The 13441-nt window shown below is 35.9% G+C and overlaps 1 protein-coding gene across 5 annotated transcripts in view; it reads right to left on the bottom strand.

Annotated features, from left to right (window-relative positions):
* Nucleotides 1–5279: 5279 nt before the first annotated feature.
* Nucleotides 5280–13441, bottom strand: part of LOC110030621 (large proline-rich protein BAG6) — an 88650-nt gene continuing 80488 nt past the window's right edge. For all 5 annotated transcript variants that reach the window (XM_020733418.1, XM_020733419.1, XM_020733420.1 and 2 more), the window contains one exon: nt 5280–5445. In XM_020733418.1, coding sequence (XP_020589077.1) covers nt 5437–5445 — 9 coding nt within the window. In that variant the 3' untranslated portion in view covers nt 5280–5436. The remainder of the gene's footprint in view (nt 5446–13441) is intronic.

Raw genomic sequence — 13441 nt, 5'->3', positions numbered from 1 at the left:
ACTTAGTGCAACAGTCTCATAATCTCCAAAACTTCCTCTACTTAGTTAAGGTTTCTTTCGTGAACTTCATATAACTAGGCATTTTCTATACTGCTTAAATAAAATGAATATTAATTGTTAGCTTTCTAAATGTCTGCAGAAACTTAACCAATTGTTGATCAAGCCTCTACTGAGTCTCTGAGGAAATGACGGTGGTAGTCTTTCTAAATTGATCTTAGTAGGAGAGGTAGGTTTTTCCATCTCTTTAGGAATATTTTCTTCATATTTTTCAATTTCTTCATTCTCTCTCCCAACTTCAATCTCTTTTTTCTTTTTATTCTCCAATTCTTTACCATTTCTCAACCTGACTGCTTTAACTTCTTCATTATTTTTATCTTTAGGATTAACTTCAGTGTTACTAGGAAGTGTTCCCTCAGGCCTATTGCTAATTGACTTAGTCATTTGTCCCTGTTGATTCTCAATGTTTTGTACTGCAACATTTAGACATTGTAATTGATTCCCCATCTGTAACACCACTTCTTCTAAAGACAACTTCTTTTCCTTCATTTGTTGGTTATTGGTAAAGCCAAGAGGATAAGAATGTCTATAGTTAGTATTACTCTGGTTGTTCCAGTTTCCCAATGAGTTTGTTTTATATATCCCCCATTGCTGATTTCTACCACCATAATTATTATTCCACTTAAAGTTAGGATGGTTTTTCCAACATGAATTATAATAGTTAGAATATGGGTTGTTGGGTCTATTATTAATTGCATTTAAAGTTTCAAATGATGCTTGAGAATCAATCAATTATCCCAATAATTTTTTTTCAATTACACAAGGTGTTTGAGAAAAGTTCATTCCAAATTGGTCTAACTTCCTATATATCACAGCAATTTGAGATGCTACAATTGAAATTGCATCATTATTACGAAAACTGACTACCCTTTAGGAATCACCCTTTTAGAGGGCCATTGAAAATTGTCAGTATCCATCTCTTAAATTAATGCATATGTTTCATCAAATGATTTTGACATTAATGATCTGCCAACAATAACGTCAAAAATAAATCACAAGGATCCGACTAACCCATTATAAAATGTTTGAATAATTAACCAGTCTAGCAAAATATGATGTGGACACTTTCTAAGGAGTTCTTTTAATCATTTCCAAGCTTCGTATATTGAATCACCTTCAAACTGAGTAAAAGAGGTAATATCATTTCTAAGCTTAACAGTTTTTAATGGTAGAAAACACTTATTTGGGAATTTTTGTGCTAACTTTCCCAAAATTCTAATAGATTCAGATGCTAAAGTGTTTAACTTTATCCCTTAGGGAAAAAGAAAAAGTCTAAGTCGATCAACATCATTTGATATGCCATCAAACTTAAATGTAGCACACAATTCTAAGAAACTTGCAAGGTGTAAGTTTGGATCCTTGATGTTGTTCCCCCAAACTGATTTTTTTGTATCATTTGGATTATAGCAGATTTAAGTTCAAATAAGTTAGCCGCTACAACAGAAGTTTGTATGCTTAAATAAATTTCATTTGTTGTAAGGTTTGAGTAGTCCCTTAAAGGTCTTCGTATATGATGTTACTCATTTTCAGTAGTTTGAATATCAATGTTATTTTGTGATGTCTGTCATTTCTTGAAAATTGGGAAGTTTTTTTTTTGTTTTCGGATTTTTGTTATTATTCGTTCTAACTCAGAATCGTAAGGCACTAAGCCTTCACATCCTGAACTACCCATGCAAAAGGTGAAAATTCAGAAAATAAAAATACTCAAAAATATAAAATTTTAATTTTCGGTTTTTATGATTTTTTCAGTTTTTTTCAGATCTTTGAAAAAATATATTTTTATATTTTAATAAATAAACAAGTACTTACAAAGAAAAATTAAAATACCATTCTCCTAAAATAAATCTACAGTTCAGATAAAATTATTAAGTTAAAAATTATGTTATTATCCCCGGCAACGACGCCAAAAATTTGATCGGCCTCACAATTATGCAGTTAATTAAGTTCCAAGAGATGGCCAAAAACTTGACCCAATTTATATTTAGCGGCTAGTGTGCAAAATAATTATGTTATAGAATTTAGAATTTGATTAATGGTTTACACACTAGGGGTTCTACACAAGTATACGTATCATTTCAAGTAATAAAGAGTTTTCTTTAAAAACCATATTATCGAATTCACAGTGAAAGACAAATTTTCTATAACTTAGAAAAACCTTTACTTAAACTAAAAATAAAATGTTTAAGAATATAATGTCGAAATGTTTGTAAATGGTTAAAACTAAATATTTGCAAATTTTAATTTTAACCAGAAAGTAAATGAGGTTCTCTAAACTAATTATGTTTAAAGGAGTTTGAATAATATAAAAAGATTTTTCTCCTTTGCAAAGAGATCATAATTAGTGCAGGAATCAAATGTTTAAAGTTAAAATGTTGAATTGTGACAAATAAGAGCATATCTATTATTTACCCTCTCCCGAGTGCATAAAGAACATTGACTAATCTAAAATTTATTCCTTAAATCATTGGTTATGCTGGATAGATTATAGCCCTCACCTCTAGATTACCCACTGTGTCTTCTCAATAGGACTAACATCTAGCCTTAAATTCCAAAATTCAAGACAAAATTGGTAGAGATTCTAGTCTGTCACCCTAGAATCACCAATTCTACGCCTATCAAAACTCATCTCCCTATCAATTTGCACTCACCTTAGAACTTAGTTCCCCTCATCCTAAGGTTAGTGTGACATTCACTAGTTGGGGTAAATCATAGCTCTCCCGGATCATTACGTTTCGCAACAGATTTTAACATTACAAATGACCAGTTTGCAAAAAAAATTAAAAGCATGTTAAAATTTCATCACAATTTTGGAATAAACAAAATCTTCAAACCATTCTAATCCTACACATGATTACTTCTTGTTGCAAGGAGAAAGATAAAGAAAACTACTAATAATTCATCGGGATAACACAACAAAACATGATATATTTTGAAAGCCAAGTTTATACAAGAAAACAAAACTTAAAACAAATACATAAGATACTTATCTTAGACTTCTCCCCAAGCAAATCCTTTGGAGTTTCTTTGTTGTCTTCTTCCTCCAATAAACACAGTAAACAATACTTTGACTCACACACAACTCACACCAAGACTAGGCTCTAAAATCTCTTTAGATACCACCCTCTCACACACAACAACAACAACCAACAACAAGCTTAGGCCCCCAATGGCTCTATTAAGTAGAACTCTTAAAATCACCAAGAGTCACTTCAGGCACCTCTTTAAAATTCGTTCAAATTTAATGAAAAATGACACAATATTTTCTAGTGCCTAGGCACTAACCTTCTAGAAGCCCATCGTTACTACCTGACACCTAAGTGCTAGATCGTGGCGCCTTGGCGTCAGGTTCATTTTTGCTTATTTGCTACATTTGCTCTATTTGACCCCGATCTTGTTCTATTTTGCTCATTTGTTCTTAAACTTCATTTCTTCTACCTGAATCAACAGGTAAATTTAGATCGTTTAACTCTCTGACGTTTGCTACATTTGCTCCATTTGACCCCGATCTTGTTCTATTTTGCTCATTTTGTTCTTAAACTTCATTTCTTCTACCTGAATCAAAAATACACAAAATGTCGTTCATTAAAGTGCAATATCCTTAAAAAGTAGCATGCAATGTATATATAAAAGTAGGTAATTTTAATGCATGTCAATTTCATATCTTAACTGTACTCCTTTTACTGTTGTTAGCACGATCTATGTTCACCGTACTTTTTAGAATGTTGAATCTGAATCTATCATGTGAATTACACTTGATGAATAAATAACTCAACATGACAGAGAAAGCGAGAGAGAGGAAGGGAGACAACGAGAGACAGAAGAGGGAGTGCACAGTAATGAACAATAGAATGAGAGAGTTGTGTAACCTTTTATAAATCAAATAACTCTATTTATAGACAATGAGGGTGTAATAGGTGAAGTTACATTTATGTCCCTACTCAAGTGAAGATTGTACATGTCATTCTAGGCATTTTACTCCTTTGAGTCCAAGGGCTTTTGCTCTCGGGCTTGACTGACTGAACTTGGTAAAGCTTCATCGAGCTTTGTCATTCAACTGGGTTTGATTGGCTTTTGTCGATCAATTGTTCTGTTGAAGTCCCGATGGGTCTATTGTAGGAAAACAAGCGGCTCAATTTTTGTTGTTGAAAGGCTAGGGTCTGTAAAAGCTACTGGTCAGCTTACAATCTATCGTTCGTGAGTTGATAAAACTGATCGACTAAGTCTTATCAATTGATATAATGATTATTGACCATTGAATCTAATCAAATAATTTTTATTGAGAAAGCGAAGCTAAGTTGTTGCGCAGAGGGTTGATTACCATAATCTGAAAGATAACCTTAGACAGATATCATGGGTGAAGGTTGTTGATCGTCCCTGATGTGGGAATAAGAACTGAGTCAGTCTTAATTGCATGAAAGTGTTAGTTTCAAATGAATGTTTCTATTGTAACTGGATGAGCTGCTTTTCTCGTGCCACATACTCTTCCTTATAACATTGATTTTGAGACCCATTCATCTAATTGAGTTTTTAGGTTTTTTGTCCATCGGTCTGCCCTTCGATATTTGTTCTCCCCTAAATTGTTGAATCTTCTCAAGATACATAGGGGCATAATTTCTATGTACAACCACTGTAATTATTAGATCATGATTTTAAATCTCCTTGCCTTCCTCTAACTTCACCCTTTTAATAGGTAAATTTTTAAAAAAGAACACTTGCTCCTTTTCCATTAATCACTACAGCTTATTTTCCTTCCGCCGTTTAAGAATGCTGCAAAACCGTTCTCGGTTGTCTTCAATCATCTTTGCAGGAGCATCGAACCTTTGAACTTGAATTTAAGAAGCCGACTTCTACAAAGTGGGTTTGATGCGATTCAATCGTCAAATACTTTTTTGCCCATAACTTTAGGCTATTATATCCATTCAAATCAATATTATTATCAACATAACAATTCATCAAGATCATAAATTTTCTAACTATTTATTTTTAATAGACCATTATTTTTTCCTTCTCTCTTTTTTCAAAAATGGTTTTCTAAAGACAAACAAAATGTATACACAGATATCCCAAAGAACAGTTCAAGCCAAGGCAGCCTATACCATAAGGTTAATCCTTCAGAATTCCTTGCCATATTTTATTTCAAAATGGCTACGTTTCGGTATGAAAAATCATAAATTAAGCATGCCTAACAAAATAGAAGAATAATAAGTTAAAAAAGAGGGGGGGGGGGGGGGATCCTCCCAATGTACAAAAGAAGAAGAATATGCAAATAATTACTGCATCACCACAACAAATTTTGCTGCTTCAATAGCGGTTCTTACAAACAGATGGCCTTTGACGTCTAATCGCAAATGCAGCCATCTGGAAAAGCCCGGAGCATTCTCAATCTCCCTGCACAATAAAAGAAAAAAACATTTTCAAATAAAATATGAGAAAATATTTCAATATTTAAGAAGATAAAACAGAGACCAGATATCTCAATGGTTTTCCCATGAGCCATAAAAATTAAATTATGTTGAATCTTTTCATGAACATCTCAATGGTTTTCCCATGAGCTATAAAAATTAAATTATGTTGAATCTTTTCATGAACAAAATGACAATATATCTCAATGTGTTTAGTTCATTAATAGAGGACATTAAGAAAATATGAATTGCAACTTCGTTATCACAACGTAGCTTTGCCAGAACTGTCATGTTAAAACTCATCTCGGTCAAGAGTTGAGAGACCCACATCAATTTACTTGAAGCTTGTGTCATCACTCGATATTCAGATTCAAAGTGGATAGTGACACTACATTCTGTTTCACTATTTAATGAAGTGATATTACCCAAAACAAAGACGCAATATCCAGTAATGATTCTTCGATTAATCTTGAAACTTGCCCAATCTGCATCAGTGATATTACTAAAAACAAAGACGCAATATCCAATAATGAATCTTCGATTAATCTTGAAACTTGCCCAATCTGCATCAGGGAAACATTCAATATGTTTATGTCCATGATCCTAATATTTGTTCAAAAGCTGACCAACGATGGATTATAGGGAAAAATTGAATACACAATGCCAAAATGAGTTACTGTGAGAGTTTAATTGTCCCACTAACTTCATATACCATTCAGGATCATTAGAATGCTCTACATCCTTTATAAGTTGCTAATTAGGAAACATCAATGTACTGCAAGGTTTGCCCCTTGATTTCCCTGTTTTTGCTAACAAATTCAAACATGCTTCCATTGCTGTAAAAATATATGCTTCTTGCTCCTTTACAACTCAATCCCTAAAAAATGATGTACTGCAAGGTTTGCCCCTTGATTTCCCTGTTATTGCTAACAAATCCAAACATGCTTCCATCGCTATAAAAATATACGCTTCTTGCTCCTTTACAACTCAATCCCTAAAAAATACTTCAAGGAACCCAAATCATTAGTGCGGAAGTGATTTTGAAGAAATAATTTCAATGATAATATCCCTTGCACTTCGTTTCCAATAAATAATAATATCATCAATATAAACCACCAATAGAATGATTCCCAAAGTAGATTGCTTATATGACACCATGTGATTACTTCAAGGAACCCAAATCACTAGTGCAGAAGTGATTTTGAAGAAATAATTTCAATGATAATATTTCCTTTACATCATTCCAGTAAATAATAATATCATCAATATAAACCACAAATGGAATGATTCCCAAAGTAGACTGCTTATAGGATATAGTGTGTTTGCTTCTACTTTTCTGCATCTCAAAACCACCTACTGTTTGGCTAAATTTTTCAAACCATGCTCGAGGGCTTTATTTCAATCCATATAAGGAATTCCGAAGACATATACTTTCCCAGACTCTCATGAGTAACAAACCAGAAGGTTTCTTCATCTATACATCTTCTAAAAAATCACCATGCAAAAAAACACTCTTTACATCTAGCTATTGCAAGAGTCAATTATTCATTGCGACCAAGGACAAAAGTAAGCGAATTGAAGTAAACTTAGCTATCGAAGAAAATGTGTCCAAGTAGTCGATCAAGCAAAGCCCTTAACAACAAATCAAGTTTTGAGACAAGCTACAAATCCATCAAAATGAAACTTAACTGTAAGGACTCGCATACAACTAGTTCCCAAGTTCCATTTTCTGCTGAGGCATTCATTCACCTTATCAAGCATCGCCACCTGCCAACCAGAATAGATCAGGGCTAGCTAAATAGACCTTGAAACATCAAAGGAGTTGAGAGACACAACAAACGATCAAGAAATGAAATATAATTGATTATAGGTAACACGAGGAAATGAGATAGGCAGCTGAACAATTGTGACTAGGCTGGGATGAAAGCTGAGGAGGGGGACAACAATGCTAGATTGTAGGGACAGGGTAGTTAAAGGCTGAGGTCACGTCTAGGACGCTGGACAACAAGAGAAAGTCGTTGGAGAAAGGCTGGCTATGTGCGGGGATAAAGGATGGGAAGATCAACGGCTGGTGTAGCGGGGGAGGGGGGGATTTGGAGTAGGGATAGTAAGAAGAAAGATATAATACCAACTCGGAGTAACATGCAGCCAGAGCACCAACACCTCCAAAGATGATACAATCCTACAAGAGGGAAAAGGACTCAATATAAAAAATATGAAAACAAACACAACAAAAACTAAAGAAAACTCTAAGCAAAACACCACCTAATTATACTTTGGACTAGGAGATATTTTAGGCATTATTCAAAATAAGAAAGAAGAATAAAAATAATAAGAATTAAGATTAGAACAATAAACTAATATGATTTCAGGTTAGGCAATGATAAGTAAAATAAATCATAATTTAGAATTGGTGAGGACTTATAATAAGAAATTACTATGAAGGAAAGAGGGAGAAATGTTGGGTCGGCAGCCTTTCCCCTTGAGGATAGGCCAATCGAGCAAAAAGCCAGATCGTACTCTCCAGGCTAGTCTTCCATAGTCCTCGTTCGACCTCATTGGTAGAAGCTTTCGGTTCTCTGTCTGTAATCTCATCAACACCGAGATCCCACCGGCAACTGCAACGCCCTCTAAGGCACCTGAGGGAATTCCCTAGCTCGCGAGAAAATTTCCAAATTGATCTATCCTCCCAAGACTATGAACCATGCCTATATTGTTGAATCTTCCCAAAATAACCCACGATTGGTTCAATCTGGCATGTAGTGAGAGAAATTTGATCAGTCCTACACGGTCATGACATCGATCGAGTGTCTCAGTCCTGTCATACCCTCAGCCGTCACTGTCCTATATCTGAAGAGAGAGTCTTAGTCCTCTCGTCTGGTGACATTACTATGTCCCATTGATGCCACTCTGATGGTAAGGGCTCCTGTAATATCAGACTCCGCTGAGGGAAGTAGGATGATGTGCTTCTCATTCTTGGTGAACGAATACGTCCCTGAATCCATTGTGCTTAATCCTCCAGTCAAACTGCCACAGGCGTCCCAACAGAAGGTGGCAGGTATTCATAAGGACCACATCACTCCACACCTGGTCATGTAATTGGCTTCCTATCGAGAACTCTACCAAGCACCTCTAGTCGATAATGACCTAATTCTCCTTCTTCAGCCACGTCAGTAAGTACAGTTGGGAATGCCTCTGCGTCGTAAGTCCCAATTTATCTACCATTTGAGTCGATGTCGCGTTCTTGCTACTCCTGCCGTTGATGATAAGGCTGCATACATTTTCGTTCACTGTGCAACGGATGTAGAAAATGTTACAGTGAAGCCACTGTAGATTACTCGTCAAACTACGAGTGCCTCTACTTCAACTGGGGGAAAATGTTGTATCTCACTCTAGTCCCCAGTAGTGCCCCCCCCGCTAACCTCTTCCACGACACCCTAATCTGTGAGTGTGACTACTTTGTCCGTGTGTAGCTAGAGGCTCTGTGGTCGTAGACATTTCCTGGTCGCTACAGCGTTGGAAGAACTATTTTTCTCTTGCTTCTTCCCGCTCTGACCTGGACTGTCACTCTCTTGCCCAACCCTGCATATGTCTCCCATGGTACCCACGTCGGTCGTGGTAATTGTGCTTGTCTGCCTGATGGATGACTGTTGTCAGCTCTGCTTTTGTTGTCTTTCCATCTTCAAGGCTAATGTTTGGACATCCCCCAGGGTCCACAATTGTTGTAGTTGCACCATATTGATAATACTAGGCTTCAGGCCCCAAAAATATATAGCTACTGTATTCTCCTACGGCTTCGTCAGATCACACTTCATTTGCAAATGATCATACTTCTTTGTGAATTCTTCTACTGTCAAATACCTCTGCCGCAAGTGATGGAGCCTGAGAAACATACATGGCAATAATGGGGTGGGAGATATTTCCTTTGCATTGATCTATTCATCTTCTCTAATCTAGTAATCATATCACTGCACTCTCTTTTTCTCTGCCTCTGTCAGTTCTCCCACCATAGAGAAGTACTCTTCTTCAGCTTGATAGCCGCTAATTTGAACCGCCTATTCTCTGGCACATCTTTATACTTGAGAAGATCCACTAATCAATGAATTTCTCAGGATTCGTACCCCCTTTAAACTCTAACAGATCTACCTAGATGCTGAAGTCTATGTCCTTCAAATGATATTTCCTCTCTAGGCCTTCTCTGATATTGGATTCCAAAACGAGGTGCCTATCTTCTTCGTCGCTATAGTTATTTCTATTGGAAGGGATTCAGATCCTCATCCTTCTCGCCTCTTCGCCTCTTCTCCTCTCCAGATCTCGGTCGAAGGTAACTTCTTGTGTTAATTCTTCAATCTCTGCAAGTTTTCATTGAAGGCGGCTGAGTTCCTACCTTATCTCTTCCAATATAGGCTCGAGCATATATTTGCAGGGTGGCATGGCTAGGAATTAAGGAATAGGATAGAAAAAATTTGGTGCGGTTAGGGTTTGGGTTGTGGAAAAAATATTTGATAGTAGGAAAGAAAGTATTTGGTTTATGGTAGATGCAAGGAAACCCTGGGATAAAACTAGGGTTAGCCTAGCACCGATACCAAATAATACTGGACCAAGTAGGAAAAACAACAAAAATACACAAAGCAAACTTTTATTAATAGGAAAATAGGATTACAACACAACACAACATAAATAAACAACACAATACATGAAAGACATTAGCAATCACCTCAAAGGTGTATTCCCTAGGCGATGGAGGTTGGCTAGGTGGGTCGAGATGGTTGGCAGGGGTGTTAGCAACAAAGAAATAATGGTGGCAGCAAAGAGAAGTTGCAAAACTATAGGGACATCAAAGATGGGTGGTTGGGCAGCAGGTTTCGCTACAAAATAGCTATGACCGGGGCTGGGATGAAGGCCAAGAAGGGGGACAACAATGCTGGACTGTAGGGAATGGGCAGTTGAAGCTAGGGTGACATCCGGGGACCTGGACAACAAGAGTAAGCCATTCGAGAAAGGGTGGCTGGGTGCGGGGATGAAGGATGGGGAGACTGGGCGCTGCTGGTGGGGGGAGGAGAAGAATTAGGGATGATAAAAAGAAAAATACAATACCGGGATACAACCGAAGCACCACCATCTCTTTGGATACAACCCTACAAAAGAGAAAAGAACTCCACACAGAAAATCTAAAAGTAAACACAACAAAATAAAAAAAAACTCTAAGTATAAAACCCCCTATTTATAATGAGTACTATGACTTATTATAGGCAATGTTTAAAATAAGAAAGAAGAATAAAAATAATAAGAATTCACATTAGGCAAAGATGAATAAACTAATATAATTAGATTAGTCAAGGATGAGTAAAACAAATAAAAATTTAGAATTGGTAAGGACTTATAATAGGAAAGCACTAGGAAGGAATAAGGGAGGGAGAGAAAAAAAGGGAGAGGTGTAGGGTCAGTAGCCCCCCTCCTTGAGGACCAACCGGTCCGAGAAAGGACCTAACTCTCTAAGTCAGTCCTCCATAGTCCTAGTGACAACCATTCATCTACTCCATTTGGAATGGAGTATCGACATGTGAGCCATCCCGTTTTATGTCATATACATCTTAAAACATGTATAAGAATATTCTTGGGCATTATCACTCTTAAAATCTTAATTGAAACATTAATTGAGCTTTAAATTCAACATAAAAAAATTAAAATGTGATAATAACTCAGTATGAGATTACTTACAGTAAAATCAAGTCATATGAGAAAAAAAAATCCACAAAGTGACAATATTGCAATTCATTAGAAAAATAGGACAAGATCACCAAATATCATAATGAACCAACTCAAAACTATGACTTGCTCTTTTATTAATTTTAGGAATAGAGTGCAAACAATGGTGTTCAACAAAATGAGAAGACTCAAAAAATAAAGATGATAGTTGTTGAAATTGAGGGTACAACCCATTAAGTATTGATGGTGATGGATGTCTTAGTCGACAATGGGTCTCAAAAGAAGATAAGCTGTTATGCTAGGCTACAGGTAAAAGCACGTCATTATATAAAATGAATGATCTTGATACCCGTCTTTTACCTATAATCTTCTTCATCATAAGATCCTAAAATAAAAAACGTTTGAGAAATAATAAGATACAATAGTTAGAGTCATTGCGGGTGTAACATTGATGATGTCAAAGCCTAGAACATTAGAGGTAGACCCATCTGCTAAAATAACAAGAGAAAACTGCTTATGAAAGGTAGAAAAGAGTTTTTGGATTACCTATCATGTGATCTATAGCACAAGAGTCAATGAATCATTGAGTAATAGAGGAAAGAAGACAAGTATCATTATTCTGACTCTGAGGGGCCTCATTAGTAGTGATTATATGAGTCGACTATGATTTAAAACCGTTCTACTACTTTTTGAGCAACCTCTAACACGTTCTTTTTATATTACCAAGTTCATAATAGTAATAACACACTAACTTTGACCATTGATTTTTAAAATTCACAATTCCACTTCTGCAAATGAAATAAAACTGAGATCTCCTGATGTCTATATTTTTTTTTTGACTAGCAAGAAAATTAGGATGTTGTACTAAAGAGGCTTGATAACTCAGAATCGTACGCAGTACTCTAGTATAAGCTTCCCTTATAGTAGTAAATCTAGGGACAAATAAGATCTGTCATTTGACATCATCATACTGAGAGTTATGGTCAACGAGAAAACTCATAACACCCATTTGTTCTCTTTGATCCTGCTGAAATCTGGACATCAGTACTGAAGGGAAATAGTGTGTTTAATTCTGTATACACACATTTAAAGTGCATGTGATACGTGTTAATTGATTGATCCTGTTGTTCAACTCGATAGAACTCCTTGCATACCTCAAGGATTTGAAAAAGGTTCTCTCTCAGAAAACAGAAAAGCTAATTTATCCAACACATTTTTAACACAGACGCAATGATTAATATAACTAGATTGATTAGGTTCTATGGAGTTTCGTATTTATATCAATAGTTTAGTATCCAGTCTCATACACTCAAAATAATTCAACTAGTCTCAGCTAGGGGGTTAACAATAAGGTGAATCTCTTGAAAAATACTTCATATTGTCTCATAAATTTATTTCAATAAAAATTGATGCATTTAACTTTTTATTTGTAATCTTACCCATTGATGAAACCAAACCTGTCACAAGATGTTTTCGTTCACCAACCATAATCGATGTCATTTAGTGTTGAATGATGATCAACAGTCAATCCGAATAAAAGAAAAACCTAACACAAAAACTGGCAAAGCCAAAAAAAAATGAATGCAGTAATCAGCAAAGCAACTGAGGAAAAAATCTACCTAAGCAAATGAAGCTGATAGAGCGGCCAAAGCAGACATCGGCTTCATCGTTGCCCTAATCCCGTCGTCACAAATAGGGAACACAAAGCACTTGAAACACTTGTAACACTTCTTAGCTGGGACAGATTTACGACTGTTAGAGATATCCACTTTTTCTCCTCTGAATTGGGCTTTCCTCGAGCCAGGTCAATTTAATGCTCCAGTGAATAGACTCTTGTTGTCTGATCCCGATGGTTGAATCCTATACCTAATGTTGCAGTGTTATCTCTCGACCTTCAGTGCTAGTGTCTGGATATCATGTATTGTCCAATAGAGTTGAAACAATCGCATTGTCAGTCTCAATCCCCCCAAATATCAGGGGATAGTGTTCTCTTCGGGTTCAACCAATTCACATTTTAACATTAATGTTGAAATTGAGTTGTGTGCTCCTCTACTCAGAGATATTTCTAATTTAAGTGGTGAAATCTCAAGAACACATCCTGCTTATAATGTATTGGTATGCATACGCTGCATCTTACTTTTCAATTTAGACAAATGAGTAATTTTGCTTTTGCCTTAAATTGGCATATGCATTTTAAATTTTCCCACCATAGGATCATTCTTTTTAACTTAATGAAGAATAGCTTTTCCCTTCTGTCAGGTGAAGACATTCTT

Source organism: Phalaenopsis equestris, unplaced genomic scaffold, assembly GCF_001263595.1.
Source record: "Phalaenopsis equestris unplaced genomic scaffold, ASM126359v1 Scaffold000742, whole genome shotgun sequence".
Lineage (NCBI taxonomy): Eukaryota > Viridiplantae > Streptophyta > Magnoliopsida > Asparagales > Orchidaceae > Phalaenopsis > Phalaenopsis equestris.
Note: the sequence above shows the minus strand (reverse complement) of the source record. Positions and strands in the feature narration are given on the sequence as shown.